The sequence below is a fragment of the Saimiri boliviensis genome, chromosome 14, assembly GCF_048565385.1.
Source record: "Saimiri boliviensis isolate mSaiBol1 chromosome 14, mSaiBol1.pri, whole genome shotgun sequence".
NCBI classification, from domain to species: Eukaryota; Metazoa; Chordata; class Mammalia; order Primates; family Cebidae; genus Saimiri; species Saimiri boliviensis.
Genome location: NC_133462.1, coordinates 48,197,187 through 48,214,725, shown reverse-complemented (window position 1 = coordinate 48,214,725; position 17,539 = coordinate 48,197,187). Strand labels below are relative to the sequence as shown.

Below are 17,539 nucleotides of genomic sequence, written 5' to 3'. Positions count from 1 at the left end.
AGGTGGAGAAACAAGCTGTAATCTAGCCCAGGAAAAGACGTGGGTGTGAGAGTTCCAACAAAACCGGAGTTCCAGCACCTCACCCCTTGCATGTCACCCCCCCCACACACACACAAGCATAACGCCTGGGGAAGGTGGGGAAGGCAACTTACCAAGCACCAACTCTTTCAAGGCATTATGTTAATTGCTGTGGGGAGATAACACATTTATCGGCGAGAAAGACATATGTGGACAGGATATTTCAGAATAACTTCTATTTCCAACCGGCTGATTCAGCCAATTAAAGGATACTTTTACAAATAGAACCTAATAAGTATAAGTGTTGATGACTTTAGCCTTGGTTCTGACAACACCAGATCTGGAAGATGCTGGGCCCGATGGGAATGCTCTCTATTCTGAGACAAGAAAGTCCTCCCTGAGGTCTAGACACTCTCTGTCTCCACGCTCACCACTCTACCTCCTCCCTGCCAGACTCTCCTAACAAGGAGACCAGGACGGCTTGACCACACACAGCCCCTCGGAAGGTGCCTGAGATTCCCCTGTGCCTTTCAGCCCAGGCTTCCTGTCTCAGCCCCTCCGCCCTACTCCCTTTCAGACTCTTTCCCACTGAGAACCCTCTCCGCACTCCCCACCTCTGCTATGCCACTCTTCCAGAGGTCTCAGGTTCTTTTCTTCCCACCCTGCTCAGATCTGGATGCCACCACAAGGCAGATGTCACAGGATCTCCCCGTTCCCCTCTCTTAGCGCCCACGTGCACTGTGACCTGGGTTCAGCCTCACCCACAGCACAAATACTAGAGAGCTGGTAGAGGAGGGGACACTCTACATTTCCCTGAAAAGAACAGCAGCGGCAACAATGACTCCCCTGTCCCCTCTTCCCCCACACTATGTTCTGCTCCCACACCCCCCACCCCACTCCCACCCCTCCCCTTCCCCGACCCAGAGCAAGTTCCTCCCAACAAAGCCACGGGATGGAGCAAACCCTCCTTTCTGTGCTGAGTCACTTGACCTTCACGGTAAGAGACCAGAGGCCCTGGGGAAAATCAGCTCACCCAACTTAAAGTCGCTCTCCACGCTCATATCTGAACACATCTGAAAAGTGACCCCTGTTACAAGGATAGCAAGGAAGAGCAGAGAGGCGTGGAGGGAAGTACACGGAAAATACGGGAATGAGTGAAGCCCACCTGCTAGCTACCACCAGATGGTTAAGCTGGCTTTAAGGACGCTGGGTTTCTGGATGCAGAGAAGGCCTGTTCTGCAAAGGGAGGCTATGGCCCCTGGAGGAGCTGCCCATTAGATAGCCGCCTCCTCAATCACAGCTGGGTAGCAGGGAGCACGGGAAGGCTGCTGGCACTGGCTGTGGTCTCTGATTGTCCCTCCGCCCTGGCACTGCTGCTAAGCCCTGCCTCAGCTGCTTTGTGACTTGATTTCTGCACGGTCTGACGGCCCCCTTGATTATACCTAGAGCAGCGATGGGCCCTCTCTGTATGCACAGGAACATAAGAGCAGCAAACACTCTCACTCTCGCCCCTCCAGAGGAGGCAGCATCTACTGCCTGCCTCTTCCAGAACACGGGGTCTGGGCACCTGCAGAGAGGTGGCCAGCCTTGCAGCCCTGAGCCACCACAAATGAGCCATGACCACAGGGGAGCCACACCAGAGTGGAATCAAATAAATAACCATATCCCCCACACCTCCGTGTCTCTTACTGGCTAATACATGCCCACACTCACAGTTGGGTCACTCAAGGGGCAAGAAGACGGCTCTGCAGGAAACATGGAAACATCTGTAAATTCTAATTCTAATTCCCCCCTCATTTCCCAATGTAGCCTTGGATAAGGGGCCTGTCATCTCAGAAGTAGGTTTTTCCAAGGTGATCAAAGGTCACGCTGGACAAGCCTTGAGGGGATACAGTATATTGAGTGGGTAGATGGCCGAGTATACGAATACAGAGATTAGGGATTCCTACAAGAAAGACACTCATGCAACTTCAGAGTGGAAATCACTTCCTCTTGAAGCACTGGGCATGCTCGCCGGCTGGTACCATCCTAAGTACCGATTCTCCTCATCAGAAACCCACCATCTCCCCAGCCTCTACTCAGCCAGCTGGAGGCGGAAACGTACATCCCACTTGAATTTCAGCAGAATTCCTAGTCGCACACGCCCACCGCCCTGGCCTGTAACACTGCATGTTACAGAGGCACCAAGAACCGGAAATACCAAATCAAGAGCCTGGACAAGACACCTTCTGACCGCTCTCATTTTTACAGTTGGAAATGCTGCTTAAAGCAGTGGGTGCTGAGTAAATTAACAAGAACCCTAGAGAGACAAGGACACAGCTAGAGCTGAAGCTTCTTGACCCTCTGCAACCTCCTCCCCAAGCCACGGGCTCTAATTCAGCCATCAGCCACCCTCAGACCTCCCTTCAACACAGGGCAAGTGGGGCAGCTCGAAGCTGATAAGAGAATACATCCAAACAGCAAGGGAGTGTCTCCCAGCCACAGATGCCGCGCCCGTTCTGTTTGCAAAGGGCAAAGTCCATGAGGGAAGGGAGGAAACAGTCCCAGCTCCTAAGCCCCATGCACAGGGGCCAACCCTGGTCCTGAGAGACGGACGAACAGGCTAAATTCACACAGCATGGCTGAAAATGGGACCAAGCAGTGTGGATTCCTTCACACGCTCCTGCTTCTCATTCTGGGCCTTATCTGTATTTTATCACAATAAATATTTATAGGGTCAGCATTCAGCCTGGGTATTCCACAGCCACTCAAGGCACTCTTGCTCCAGACACTCCCAACCTCAGCCACCATGCGCCACATCCCGACTGCCGCCTCCCCCACCCCGCTGACCTTAGCCTGCGCTCAAGGCCACACTTGGCAAGCATCCTGCTGACTGTCATCTCTGTTGTCAGATGGGAGACAGACAATGAGAAACTGGCTTCTCTGGGGACTGGTTTAAGGCTTTCGTGTCAAAAAACCTCCCAGAAGCCTGAGGCCTCTAGGCATGGCCCAGGCCCCTGATACCAAGTCTGCCCTCACAGTGAGGTCCAGTCGCTTGGCCGCCTGAACAGCTTGTCGGGAGGGGTTAGCTTCAGCCACGCAGCCAGCCCCACCCATCCTTCCCGGCTGACTCCCTTCACACGGAGGGAACACCCAGACGGCTTCAAGCTTGGCCTTCTCTTTCCACAGCTCTCCACAGCAGACAAGAGGAACCTGAGTTCTGGGCCTGCTCCAGGCCCTCAGTTTTAAGGGGGCCAGGACAGACACTGGGATCTGTTTGGATCTTGAGATCTCTGTTTCTCTCCAAGTAAGAATGCTTGAGTTTCTGGCCAGGAGCAGTGGCTCACGCCTGTAATCCCAGCATGCTGGGAGGCCAAGGCAGGTGGATCGCCTGAGGTCAGGAGTTCAAGGCCAGCGTGCCCAACATGGCCAAACCCCGTTTCTAGGAAAAGTACAAAAAAATCAGCTGGGCATAGTGGTGTGTGCCCATAATCCCAGCTACTAGGGATGCTGAGGCAGGAGAATCGCGTGAACCTAGGAGGCAGAGGTTGCAGTGAGCCGAGATGGCAACGCTACACTCTAGCCTGGGCAACAGAGCAGGACTCCATCTAAATATATACATATATAATCCTGTGTTCTCCTCACAGCAGGAATAAAACTGGGCAGCAGATTCAGCAGGCGTAGGGGTGGGCCATGGACCCGAGCAACAGAGACCCCGGCTCCCGTCTTGGCTCCAGGACTTGCTGCCTCTGGCCCTGGGCAAATCAGGAGACCTCTGAGTCTCAGTGACCTCGCAAATCGGAGTGGCGAGGATCCCCCAGGTGACGGCCCCTGGAAGGTGAGAGCAGCGGGAGCGCCTGCGCAGACCTGGGAGCTTTAGCATGCATGCTCTCTCCGTGTTTCTCAAACTGAAAGAACTGACCCATCCGTGAGTGTGAAAGCAAGTTGAAGGGTAAGGACTCCCTTTAAAAATAAATATGTATAGGCCAGACGAGACTAGAATACGACATGCACCATTTCCAGGAAGGATAACAGACTTGTACTCCTGAAATGTATTTCTACTGGTTGCAGTCAAAAATTTTGATGTCTTATTTTTAAAACTTTCAGGCTGGGCACAATAGTTCATTGTAATCCCGGAACTTAAGCGGAGGTGGATGGATCGCTTGAGCCCAGAAGTTCAAGACCAGCCTGGACAACATGGCGAAGCCCTGTCTCTACCAAAAAATACAAAAATTAGCTAGGTGTGGTGGTGCGCGCCTATAGTCCCAGCTCCTTGGCAGGTTGAGGCCGCCATGAGCTATGATCTCACCAGGACACTCCAGTGTGGGTGACAGAGCGAGATCCTGTCTCAAAAACAAAAACAAAAACAAACCTTTCTTGCTCTTGCAGATGTTCTCACCTGTGTAACTTGCTTTCCGCCCTCTGCAGAGTGAGCTGGTAAACTCCTTGAGGTAAGAGCCATGCCTCTAATTTCTCAAGAATTCCAGCCATCCCACCACCATCCCCTCCCAGGGCTGAGCTCAGAGCAGGGTTGGCCTCTGGTGCAAGCTGTTCACAGGCTGGAAAGCAGCCACTGAATCAAAAGTCAATGTGGAAGGAAATGAAGGAAACCCACCACTGACAGTGCCAGGCACTGCCGCAAACATGGGCCCTGGAGATCCAAGTCCCCTCCATTTGACAGATGAGGAAACCAAAGCTCAAAGAGGTAAAGTTGAGCTTTGGTGGGGGACGGGGGAGGACCAGGACTGAGTCTCGGTTTGGATGGCCCCTGGCTTTATCACTTCCAGGATTAGCTCCTGAGCCACCCTGTCTAATCCCCCAAACATCCTGGGAGTCCCTCGAGGGCCAAGATGACTCACACTGCAAAACACATACACAAAGGGTTGGAAACAACACAACAGTCTTTCCTACCTGCCTTTTTCTGTCTTTCCCAGTCCCATGAGGGAGAGAGGAGAGGGCTGTGCTGGGGGCATCTGGGATCTGTCTTCCTCCTTGTCCAGCCCTTGTCCTTCTCTGCCTCTTTTGAGGCCGACTTCCCCCAGCTCACCACCCTCCTTTCCCAAAGCCAGCTAACCGGTTACCCAGGCAACCCAGCTGGGAGGCCGCCAGTTACCACGGCAACCCAGCATGGCCGCCAGGCTGCCTTGCTTAGGAAGGTCAGGGGACCAGCCAGGCTACTGAGCAGCTGGGATGCTGCTGCCAGGACTGGCCCAGGCAGAGGGGGTGGGGTGTCGGGGGAGGTGGCCTACGTGCCTGAGATAACTAAGTTCCTGCTGTCAGGGGCCACCTTTCCCTTTGACATGTTTCCCATGAAGCAGGCTCCCCCAACTTGGGCATGAACCACAAGCTGTCCTCCCGGGTTCCATCACCCATGACGAACCTGAACCCTCCCACCTTTTCTACAGAGGTCCAGCCGCCTCACCTCCAGGAAGGCCTCTCAGACTGAGCAGCAGCCAGCTGTCACTCAACCGAACCCCAGGCCTTCTCACCCTCCTCCCTTCCTGAGCATATCGGGAGTCCACACGCATGCAACCCACGTGTGTCTGTGTGTAAGTGTGGTCTCTCTGTGAAATATTTTGGTAAAAATCATAAGGCAGATCTAATATTTTCTAGTCCTTACTATGTGCCTAGCATGTTATAGGTGACTTGTATGAAATTTTTCATTGAGAAACAGCAGAGAGAGGGTGAGGCTGTGTAGGGCCCAGCTTCCTGGAATTTCTTCAGCTCCTGCCCTCCCCAAGCTCGCCCCACCAAACAATCCCTGGCCTGGTTTCAAGGAGACGTTTTGAACTTCTATTAAGTTATTAAGTTTCATCATATCCAACATGGTGAAACCCCTTCTCTACTAAAAATACAAAAATTAGCCAGGCGTGGTGGTGCACATCTGTAATTCCAGCTACTCAGGAGGCTGAGTCAGGAGAATCGCTTGAACCGGGGAGGCAGAGGTTGCAGTGAGCCAAGATCATGCCACTGCACTCCGTCCTGGGTGACAGAGAGAGACTCCATCTCAAAAAAAAAAAAAAAAAAAAAAAAAAAAAAAAGAGTATTCAGGCCGAGTATAGTGGCTCATGCCTGTAATCCCAGGACTCCTAGAGGCCAAAGTGAACAGATCACTTGAGGTCAGGAGTTCAAGACCAGCCTGGCCAACATGGTGAAACCCCATCTCTACTAAAAGTACAAAAATTGGCCAAGCGCAGTGGCTCACGCCTGTAATCTCAACACTTTGGGAGACTGAGGCAGGCAGATCACAAAGTCAGGAGTTCGAGACCAGCCTGGCCAGTGTGGTGAAACCCTGTCTCTACTAAAAATACAAAAATTAGCTGGGCATGGCGGCCTCCCAGCTACTCAGGAGCCTGAGGTGGGAGCGTTGCTTGAACCCAGGAGGTGGAGGTTGCAGTGGGCCGAGATCATGCCATTACACTCCAGCCTGGTGACAGAGCAAGACTCTGTTTCAAAAAGAAAAAAAAAAAAAGATTATCCAGTGCCAGGCATTTTCTTCATATTATTTTATTTCATTTCATCCTCAACTCTGCAAATACTTGTTTCCTAACAAGATAGCTAAGGAAACAGAGACCCAGAGAAGTTGAGTAATTTTCCCAAGCTGAGACTCAGCTTAAGGTTCCTGCCTTGGGGAACCTCCTAGGAGAGTCTATTCCTTTCCTTTCTTGGCCACCAACATTGTGGGGAACATTCCCGTGTGAGACCCCTAAAAGGCGTGAGTCTCACTACACAGTGAGTTTGATCCCAAACACAGTTTCCTACTGGAGGCAGTCGAGCTATCCGGAAATATAGGAACTGAAAGATGAATGATCAGTTTCTAATATCAACCACAATATCGTTTGGGCCTAAAACTATGCCTTGCTGCTAGACCGAGTGACCCCCTGCCGGCAACCAGTTCCTGCTTTTAACCTTTTTATGACTTTAAGAATGAGTTTTAACCTTTACTTACCAGACTGCCTTGTACCCTAGATAATGGTTTAACTGTCGATATTTGCAAAGCAAAATGCCACCATAAGGGATGGCTTCGATTCCTGACTCAGAGATTCCTGAATGGGGAAGTTGAGTTAAGTTGAGTCAGGAGTAGACAAAGGAGAATCCGATTAAAAGATATTCTGATGAGCAAAACCAAAAAACCTTTTCACATTTCAGTTCTAAAACAAGGTCAAACCAGAGATACCTGTAGCCAGGAGGAATAATGTTTGGATATAAACAAGCCTTGTGAATAATGTTTGGATATAAACAAGCTTTGTGAATGATGTTTGGAAACAAACTTTGTGATTGTAGAAAATTTTGTTACTTTTTACAACCATTGATCGCATATCTGACTTCTCTATTGTATAGGCCATGTGAGGCATACATTTGCATTTCCTCTTACTATGACGTAAACCAGAGCCAAGAAAGTGTATTTATTCCTGGCCTTTGAAAAATAAAATTTGCTGTTTAGGCACAGCCTATCAGCCCTCCAGACGCCTCGCTTTCTCTCTCTCTGTCTTTATTAATTTTCCAGGCGCACTCCCTCTTCCAGGTATTGGGACCCTCTTGCAGGTCGAGAGACCCCCGGGCAGACGTGCCTGCCCGTCCCGGACAGTCCACGACACAACATATGTAGCACATGTCTCTATCATAGATAGCATGGACGTTTGCTCACTCATCTGCTCCCTTACAAGACTGTGAGTTTAAAAATCTATCTTTGGCCAAGCACAGTGGCTCACACCTGTAGTCCCAACATTTTGGGAAGCCGAGGCGGGAGGATCACTTGAGCCCAGGAGTTTAAGATCAGCCTGGGCAACAAAGTGAGACTCTGTCTCTACAAAAAGTAAACAAATTAACCAGGTGTGGTGGCACATGCCTGTGGTCCCAGCTACTCAGGAGGCTGAGGTGGGAGGACTGCATGAGCCTGGGAGGTCGAGACTACAGTGAGCCATGACAGTGCCACTGCATTCCAGTGTGGGGACAGAGCGAGACCCCATCTCGCAAATAAATACACCAAAATAAAGGTTCTTTTTTTTTTTTTTTTTTTTTGAGACGGAGTTTCGCTCTTGTGACCCAGGCTGGAGTGCAATGGCGCGATCTCGGCTCACCGCGACCTCCGCCTCCTGGGTTCAGGCAATTCTTCTGCCTCAGCCTCCTGAGTAGCTGGGATTACAGGCACACGCCACCACGCCCAGCTGATTTTTTGTATTTTTAGTAGAGACGGGGTTTCACCATGTCGACCAGGATGGTCTCGAACTCTCGACCTTGTGATCCACCCGCCTCGGCCTCCCAAAGTGCTGGGATGACAGGCTTGAGCCACTGCGCCCGGCAAAGGTTCATTTTTGTAACGAAGTATCTTCCTGGTCCATAAGGAGCATGCAGTAAGTCTGTATCCAGAGAAAATGGTGGTGCTAGGTTCCCAAGTCCTACTCACCACTTAATTCCATGCTGTCTCTACATCACCCTGTCTCATCACTCAGCCAGTCAAAAAACAGTTACCAAACAACTCTGTTGTGCCTGGGTCTGTGTGAAACATCACAGATACACATAAGACAAATCAGACCATCTCCTGTCTCAAAGAAGTCCAGCGGAATGAGAGGCAAGGCTGAGGAGAACAGGGAATAAATTCCCCACCACTGCCCCCATCCAAGGCTTTCTCCTGAGTGTTTCTCTGTGCCTGTTCCTTGGGGCCTAACCCTTCCATCCAAAGCTTCATATATCCAACCAGCATTTCTGAGCACCTACTATGTGCTAAGCACTGCCCTCTAATCACTCATTGAGGGGGAGAGTGGGCAGGATTAGAAAACAAGGAGTCAGGAATTACTGGACAGTAGAGAAGTAACTGAGAAGGTCAGAGTCCAAGAAACAGTGGGCAGGGCCACTGGGAGCACATGGAGAACTTCAAAGAGCTTTCACATTTGATGTGATCATGGACGCTCAGGTCGCATTGCTTTGTATTCACACCTACCTCCTACACTAACTTATTTGACCCTTGGTGAGGAAGGCAGGGTGGGAATTATTATTATTATTATTATTATTATTATTATTACTTTGAGACAGAGTCTCGCTGTTACCCAGGCTGGAGTGCGGTGGCGTAATTTCAGCTCATTGCAACCTCCGCCTCCCAGGTTCAAGCGATTCTCCTGCCTCAGCCTCCCCAGTAGCTGGGATTATAGGTGCACGCCATCACACCCAGCTAGTTTTTGTATTTTTAGTAGAGACAGGGTTTCACCATGTTGGCCACGCTGGTCTTGAACACCTGACTTTGTGATTCACCTGCCTCTGCCTCCCAAAGTGCTGAGATTATAAGCATGAGTTGCCATGCCCGGCCAGGGCGGGAATTATTATTCCCATTTTAGAGATGAGGATACTGAGGCTCAGAAGGGGAAGAGCATTGGGTTAGGAGGAGGGAATCTGGGTTCTAGCCCTCACTTGTCATCCTAACAGTTCTCAGCACTACGCCTCTATCACCACACTCCCATTCTTACCACCCCAGCACTTTGAGAGGCTGAGGTGGACGAATCACCTGAGGTTGAGAGTTCAAGACCAGCCTGACCAACATGGAGAAATCCCATCTCTACTAAAAATACAAAATTAGCTGGGTGTGGTGGCTCATGCCTGTAATCCCAGGTACTGGGGAAGCTGAAGCAGGAGAATTGCTTGAACCCAGGAGACGGAGGTTGCAGTGAGTGGAGATCGCGCTATTGCACTCCAGCCTGGGCAACAAGAGCAAAACTCTGTCTCAAAAAGAAAAAAAAAAAAAAAATTATATCTCACTCCCAATCAAACAAATGGATTGAAACAGTAAATTAAAACCATGAAAAAAGTTGTAATACTCAATGTTGATGCCCATGCCACAAAAATCCATCCTCAGACACAGTTGCCGGGAATGTGAATTAGTGCTTTTGAACAAGGAATTTGGCAAAATATTTTAACAATGTGGCAATTTCACTTCTAGAAATACAACTTAAGGGAAAAAATTATTGATATGTGTGAAGATTCAGATATTTATATATTCATTGTAGCCTTGTTTATAAAAGTAGAAAATTGGAAATACCTAGTTGAACATAGGGATTGTATCGACAAATAAATCGAATAAGCATATAATGAAATATGAGGCAGTCACTCTAAAATGATACTGTAAAGGCCACGTGCAGTGGCTTACGCCTGTAATCCCTGCACTTTGGAGGCCGGTGTGGGTGGATCACTTAGCCCAGGAGTTCAAGACCAGTCCGGCCAACATGGAGAAACCCTGTCACTACCAAAAATACATAAAATTAACCAGGTGTGGTGACACACACCTGTAGATCCAGCCATCTGGGAAGCTGAGGTAGGAGGATTGCTTGAGCCTGGGAGGTCGAGGCTGCAGTGGGCAGAGACTGTACCACAGCACAACAGCCTCGACAACAGAGCAAGGCCCTGTCTCAACTACTACTACTACTAATAATGCTGTAAAAGAATGTTTAATGATATGAAAAAAATGCTTCCTGTTTAAGTGACAATAATACACATCTGGTTCAAGATTTTAATGGTATATGTATGTATTATGATGATAAATACAGTCATATGTTCATGCACGAATTCATAAAAGCACATATATACCAAAATTAAAATTATATATCAAATCTATGGATCATTCTTTTTTTTTTTTTTTTGGATCATTCTTAACTTTTCTTTATATGTTTTTCCACATTTTTAAATGACTATGTATTACTTTTATACTCACAGAATAGTAATTATTTTCATGTATACCCTTCATCACATTAATTCTATGCCTTGGAATTTACCCTAAGTCACCCGACACACAGAAAAAGCCTTATGAATAAAAATGTGCACCTTGTGCTATCTATAAAAGGGAAATGAGATGACAACCTAGGTGTCCGACATGGAAACGATCACATAAAATAGATTACAGCCACATACTGACTATCAAATACTATTTTAATCAGAAGAGAACTATTTTTATCCCCACGTGCAAAAGAGAGGTGACTTGTTCCACACAGCCTCAAAGACTCAGAACCAGAGGATGGAATTTAGAAGTTGAGAGATTTTGATTCAATATAGAAGAATGTCCTGACCACAGAGGAAGTTGCCTTGTGAGGTAATGAGCTCCCTGTCACTGGAATTATCCAAGTGAGAATGCTGCTCCTATCAGGGAGGCTGAGGAAGGCTCATCTGGCTTGGAGGGAGTCTGGACTAGATAGTCTCTGAGGGGCATCTGAAGGTTGTGGGTGCTGAGTGGGAGCCTCCTGAACAGAGAGATGGCCCAGGAAAGGCTTCTACTGAGCCTACCCTCAGCTTCTTTTCCTCCTGCTCCTGCTTCCTCTAAATGTCTCCCAAAATAGAGTCCTTTTTTCCTCTCTGAATGTGCTTTAAGTGGCTAGAGACTGGCCTGCTCAAGTCCTCTCATTAAGCCCTGGCTTCCAGAGCCCCTTCGCCTCACCCCGGAGCTCGAGGGAGTACAAATCCTGCAGCTCTCCTGTGAGGCCCAGCCCCATGGATGCGCCGAGACCAGTGCCAATGACCTCATCGAATTTCACAACAGGCAGGAGGAAGACCATGAAGAAACTGACTTGGAGAACCACAGCCTGTTCAGCACGGGTTGACACCATGCTCCTGTCTGCTGTTGCGGCTTCTTTACTCTGGCCCAGGCCAGTCCCCTGGGCCAAGAGAGCTTGCTCTGTGAGCCCACGGCTGCAGGCTGGGCCTGGGCGAGTTGGGAGCTCTGATGTCAGCCCGGGAGCCAACGTGGCTGCCTCCCTCACTGGGTGAGGGATCAGTAATTATTTCATTTACAACAAGCAGGAATAATCCAACTCAATAATCCAGGCAGACACATTCAAAGTCATTATTTGTGTAATTTGTCCTGCACCATCACCTTCCTAGGAAGGAGGAAAAGAGGTCGAGCCCCCCCAAAAAAGGGGGGGACCCCCATTGTCTGCAGCCTATGTGTAGCAGCCCGCCAGGATTAATTACACACCAGCGCTAACACATTCATCACCTCGCCGCTGATTGGAAAACCACGGACTTTTAATAATTCGTATCTGCGGCCCGGCATGCTGCACCCTTGTGCAGAGACACAGAAACCCGCTTGTTTCCATAAGGAAAGCCCAGTGGCAGTGCCAGGCGGGGCGCCCTCAGCCCCTCCCGCCACCCCAACCTGGAGACAGGCCCAAGCCTAGGCCGCCCCCACCTCCTCTTCACCCGCGGGATCTGCTCATGTCCTGCTGAAGCTAAGACGCAGCTGCTCGGGGGTGAAAGCTGGCGACCAAACAGTCCCAGTCACAGAAGCCCTCCCCAGCTTCATGCTCCTCCAAGGTGGCCTGGAAGCCAGGATTTGGGAGATTGGTAGGGCAGGTGCCCGCAATGCCCCACACCTGCCCAGACAGCAGACTCAGGCAGATACCTGCCAGCCAGGACCCTTTCCCAACACGGAGGAGACCCTCAGCAGAGTGACCACCCAAGTGATCAGATTGGGGGTAAGGGGTCTCTACAGGCCTTCGGGAACAGCCTCCAGTCCCTGAAGGCTGCAACCTCCTGACACCAGCTCTGAGCTCCAGCCTCCTCCCCACCACCTTCCACCCTCCTGCAGCTCTCCCACCGCACCCCTGTGCCCCGAGGCTGGCTCTCCCTCTCTCCTGGTTCTCCATCTCTACTCTCCCTGGCTCCACAGCCCCTTCCCTGCCCTGGTTGGCCTGTTGTCTCAAGGAGCATTTCCCAGGAGCCTCTTCTCCCCTCTCCCCGCCTCCACCACTTTCCTGTCTCGCCCCCTTTCCTCCCCCTCCACTGTAGCCCTCCTTACCCCTCCCTGGCCAGTTCCCCAGTCATCCTCCTTTCCCCAGACTCCTCACACAATGCCCCCGAGGCTCATAGCTGGCCGCAGCCCGGTCCCCTCATTATAAATGCCATCCCCTCATTCCCTGCCCCCCCCACACCACATACCAGGCTCCAGCTCCTTGCAGGAGCTCTCCACGAAATCTGAGACCCGCAGAGCTCAGATGCCTCCTAGGAATTGGAATCCAAGAGCCTCTGTCACCCCGCATCCCAATCTGACCCATAAGAACGATACACACCCTGACCCCTCCCCACACAGAGGAAGGTGAGTCCCTGGGGCTGACCTGAGCCTGACCCTGGACCCCCTCCACCTCTCCTTCCTGCTGGCAAAATTCAAGGGAGGGTGGGCTGGCCTCTCTGTGCTAGCCTGCCTGGGGGACCCCTGCGCGACACTAGGAAGCTGCCAGACCAATGCTGCCCTCATCCAGGAGATGCAGTTTAAATGTAATCAATTTAAACAGCATCAGCCCTGACAGGGGACTCTGGAGGTGGGGGTGGGGGCACACGGAGGGCTATAATTAGCATTCTCAGCATCCATGATCCCCAAGTAAGGCTGCCAAGGATGAGGGATGGGGAAGCCAGTGCACCGCAGTGCAAGCAGCCAGGCTCACGCGGCAGACAGGCAGCTGCCAGCCCTGACCAGAGCCCAGCCTTCCTCCTCCCACCTCATCTATGCAATGCATGAAAACAGACTCACCGGCTTCTGAGGTGCGATCCCCACGCTGGAAAGCTCTAACTCTGTGAGCCCCAAGGTACCCCTCCCCACAGCTCAGGCCAGCTGGGGTCCTCCTCCCCTGCCCCTGGGGCCCCCTTCTACAAAGTGGGGCTCCGGATCTAATCTGATCTAATCAGTCATCTCTCCGGCTGGCAGGTCCCTGGCGCAGGGAGAGGATGCTGTTGTGGTTACTGCAGGATCCAGCATCTTTCCCAGGCAGAGGCAGCTGGGCATGCTCCATCGGCTCCCCCGGGGATTTCAGGGCCACGTGACTCTCCCTCCCCAAGCTGTCACTTAGGATCAGGAGTAAATAGTCCCCGAAAAGGTTTAACTCCATCCACACCAGCGACAAGCCGCTACCCATCCACGCAGCCCGGGAGAGGATAGGGTGGCTCAGTACAGCCTCCTGGCCCTTCCACCACCGGGACAAGGCTGCCCCCCAAAGGGAAGCAGGGCCACCATCTGGGCGAGCTGCATTTTTAGAATCCCCCACCAGAGACCGCAGGGAGCCGGAAACTGCCCAGGGGAATCATGCGTGGGGCCTCGCCCAAATAGCATGGTGGTCACCTTTCAGCTCTGTGGCTGTCCACTCCAGAGAAGGGCATGTCTCTAGGCATCAGGAGAGCTTGGCTGAGGACCCAGGGCCTCCCCATCCCCCGCCCCCACCTCAGTGCAGAGAATTTAGAGAAATAACATTTGGAAAGGGTTGGCGCCCACCACGAGATGCCAGGATCTTCTCCTAGACCTCAGCCCAAACTGGTCCCTGATCACCTTGAGCAAGGATGCCAGCCAAGCTGCGGGGTACCTGGGTTCTGCATTATTCAGGGTCAGAGGCAGAAGGAAGGGCCTCCAACAATAGAGTTGCAGCCCTGTTTCTGCTTAAACAAAGATTGCTTTCTGCCTTGGTTTCCCTCTATCCACAGATTCTGTGTGACAATGGGCCAGTGTCATAAAAGCACAGATTTCATGAACAGGATCAGAAAGATGGAAAAAACCCAAAAGATTCCCACCTAAACCTCCAGGCAGGCTCACTGGTCTCCGTCCCACCTGCCCCTTAAACCTGGAAACCGGAGACTGGACCAGATGAGCTTCTGGGGTGACTGCTGAATACAGAACTATGTCAAGAAGCAGGGGCTAGAGACAGTGTGTCTGCAAGGCCACTCACATGATAATTGCTTTTTTTGTTTATTGTTAGAACAACTTGATTAGAAAATTAAGCCTCTCCACTCCGATACCAGTGGTTCTCTCTTAGTGTGATCTGAGGACATTTATCATTTTTACCACCTGAAGTCCTTAACTGTAAAGGAATGTGTCGTGGAAGGTACAGGAGCACAGACTTCCCTCCCAGGGCCTGGGAGGAGCCCGGCTGGTTGGTGTGGGGGCAGTGGCTCCACTCCCCACTGACACATACCACAGCGTTGGGGGAAGGCAGGGACCTAGAGAGCTACAGAAAGGACCATCCCTCCCACCCCAGAGCAGGCCAGGCTGGAGCTAGTAATCTGGGGTTAGGGCGGCAGGCGCAGCTCGCCAGCCCCCTTGGGGAGGAGGACCCTTGGTCACCTCCCATTGTTCCCTTCCCAGCTGAGATGATGCCAGGCCAGCCCCGTGTTGGCTACAGGCAAGCTGCTCTGCTGAAAGGGCAGACAAGTTGTGGATGAGGGCCCAGTGCCAGGCAGAACCGACCCAGCCCAACTCACCTGCCCTGGCACTCCAGGACTTGGCAAGGCTTCCAGGTGCAGGCAGGGGGAGAGTCTGCTTTGAGTCAGCCAAGATGAGGGGCTCTTGGGGTCTCTGACCCTGAGAAGCCAATGGAGGAAAGGAGAATTGGGGCAAGAGATTATAGATAGCATCCCAGAGGGAGGCCAGGGAGGGGGACACAGACCCCAGTCCCAGCCCCCATAATCCTCGGGCAGCTGGAAAAGGCAAGGCGACCAGCAGATGGGCCTGCTGGGCGGGTTTCCTCTCTGGCAGACAGAGGGCAAGGGCTGCAGACAAGTCCCGCAGATCCTTTGAGAAGCCTGAACCAGACGTGTGAATGTTTCTGGGGGATCTGGGTGGCTCTGGGGCACGAGAGGCCGAAGGGAGGGTGGGTGTGAGGTGCATGCCTTTCTCGGGGGATCAAGGTGGAACAGAGGTGGCAGTATGAAGATCTTAGAGCTGCAGCAAGGCCAGGTGACGTGCAGGGAGCAGAGAAAACAAATTCCCTTTATTGCCAAATCTAAGTCTTGCTCTGCGAGCCCAGAAGAAGGAGAAGCGAGCCTCATTTAAACAACTCCAATGGGGAAGGTGGGGGGCGGCGTGAGGGAGGGAGGATTCCACAGGAAGCACCTCTGTGATCCTGTCTGCGCGCTACAATCTCTGGCCCCCATTGTTCAGAGGATCAAGTCCAAGCTTCCCAGGCACCTACTCATGGTCTCCAAACACAAGGGTCCTCCCTACTCTTCCAGTACTATCCCCACTCCCTACCATACAGCCTGGTGGCCACAAATTGACTGGCTCACTCCCTGTTCAGTGCCACTGCATCCCCATGGGTCTCTCCCTTGCAGAGCATACCAACCCAGCGGGGGCGGGGGGGAACAGCAAAGGGAGCTCCGCAGGAGAACTAGCTCACTGCAGCCTCCACCTCTACCTGGACTTTAGTGATCCTCCCTCCTCAGCCTCCCAAGTAAGCTGGTACTACAGGTGCACACCGCCATATACAGCTGAATTTTTTATCTGTTGCAGAGACAGAGTGTTACTATGTTGACCAGACTGGTCTCCATCTCCCAGGTTCAAGCCATCCTCTTGCCTCGGCCTACTGAGTAGCTGGGACTACAGGTGGGAGCCACCATGCCTGGCTAACGATAAACTATCTTTGATGATCTGTGTGACTTTGAAGCCCAGCCGCGTCCCTGAGTAACTCAGTGACTTCGAACAAGTTACTTGACTACTGAGCCTCTGTTTTCCCCACCTGCAAATGGGCTTCTTTGAAACCCAGCACATTCACTGCCTTTTCTCTTCGGCCGCCTCCTTCTTTACCGTTCTGGGGTGTTACTTGCCTTTCTAAGGGCAGGGCTAGTCGGGTCACTATACCCGAACTGCTTTCCCAGGACTCCTGGACTCTGTCCAGTCTGCCTTCTGGAGACAACAGAACAAACAGCTCTTGGTGGCTCCACCGCCCCTCCCAGGGCGCCTCCTCCTCCAGGGTCTCGCAGTTCGGGTTGGGGTCTGTGTTGATGACTCCCAGAGACCCAGCACAGCCTTGGAGGACTCACCGCCCAGCCTGGAGCAGCCGGGGCAGAGCCCCGGGTTCCGATCTCTGCCTCCGCGCAGCCCCTCAGGGAGCGCCGAGCAGCGCGTGGGCGCGCGGGGACGGTGGGTGGCCTGCCTGCCTGCACGTTCCCGCGCCTTCCCGGAGGAAGCGTTCAGCACAAGACGGACGGCTGGGCGGGGTTCCCTCGGTGGAGGAGCGGGTTCTCAGGGGCGTGGCTCTCAAAAGCGTCCTGCCAAGTCTCCCTCCCCGCCAACCTTGGAGAAGGGGAGAGGCGCCCCCGGGGACAGAACCGGCAAGTCTCACCGCTGGCGGCTTCCACGGGAACGGCGGGGAAGGAGACAAGGGGGCGGGGAAGACGTCCTGCTGGGCCGGAATGGGTGTTACATAGCTAGAGCTTTCGGCATCAGAAAGACGGCTACCAGACCCACCATGGCTGGGATGTGGTAGGGGATGGGAAGGGGCCCCGTCACCTCCGAGAAGGCGCCATCAGCCTGAGACGCTGCGAGCAAACCCCCGAGAGGCCTTGCGGGGCCGGCCATGTGCTCTGGAGCCCTCTTGTGGATTTATCCGGTAAGTGCATGCAGGCTGGAGATGGCGTTTTTCCCACGTTTCACCCTTCACTTGTTCCCGCCTCCTCCCACCCCTCTTCCCAGTAAATGACACCTTCCGAACCTCAGGCGCACTTGAGCAACACGTCTGTTGTGGATACCATGAGGGTCACTTCCTAAATACCCTGAAAGAAAGAGCTTGTTGACACGAAATTAACA

General features: G+C 52.2%; 1 protein-coding gene across 11 annotated transcripts in view; it reads right to left on the bottom strand.

Moving 5' to 3' along the window:
- Positions 1-17,539, bottom strand: part of PLEKHA6 (pleckstrin homology domain containing A6) — a 162,083-nt gene that overhangs the window by 129,630 nt on the left and 14,914 nt on the right. The window contains exon 1 of one of the 11 annotated variants that reach the window (XM_074384984.1): positions 13,502-13,953. The exons of 8 other annotated variants lie outside the window; for them this stretch is intronic. Coding sequence is in view for 2 of the 3 variants with exons in the window: in XM_074384980.1 (XP_074241081.1) it covers positions 4,909-4,970 (62 nt within the window). In the remaining variant the exon portion in view is untranslated. Of the gene's footprint in view, positions 1-2,847; positions 4,888-4,908; positions 5,984-13,501; positions 13,954-17,539 lie in introns of those variants that run through there. 2 more of the 11 variants (XM_074384980.1, XM_074384981.1) reach the window with 2 other exon arrangements.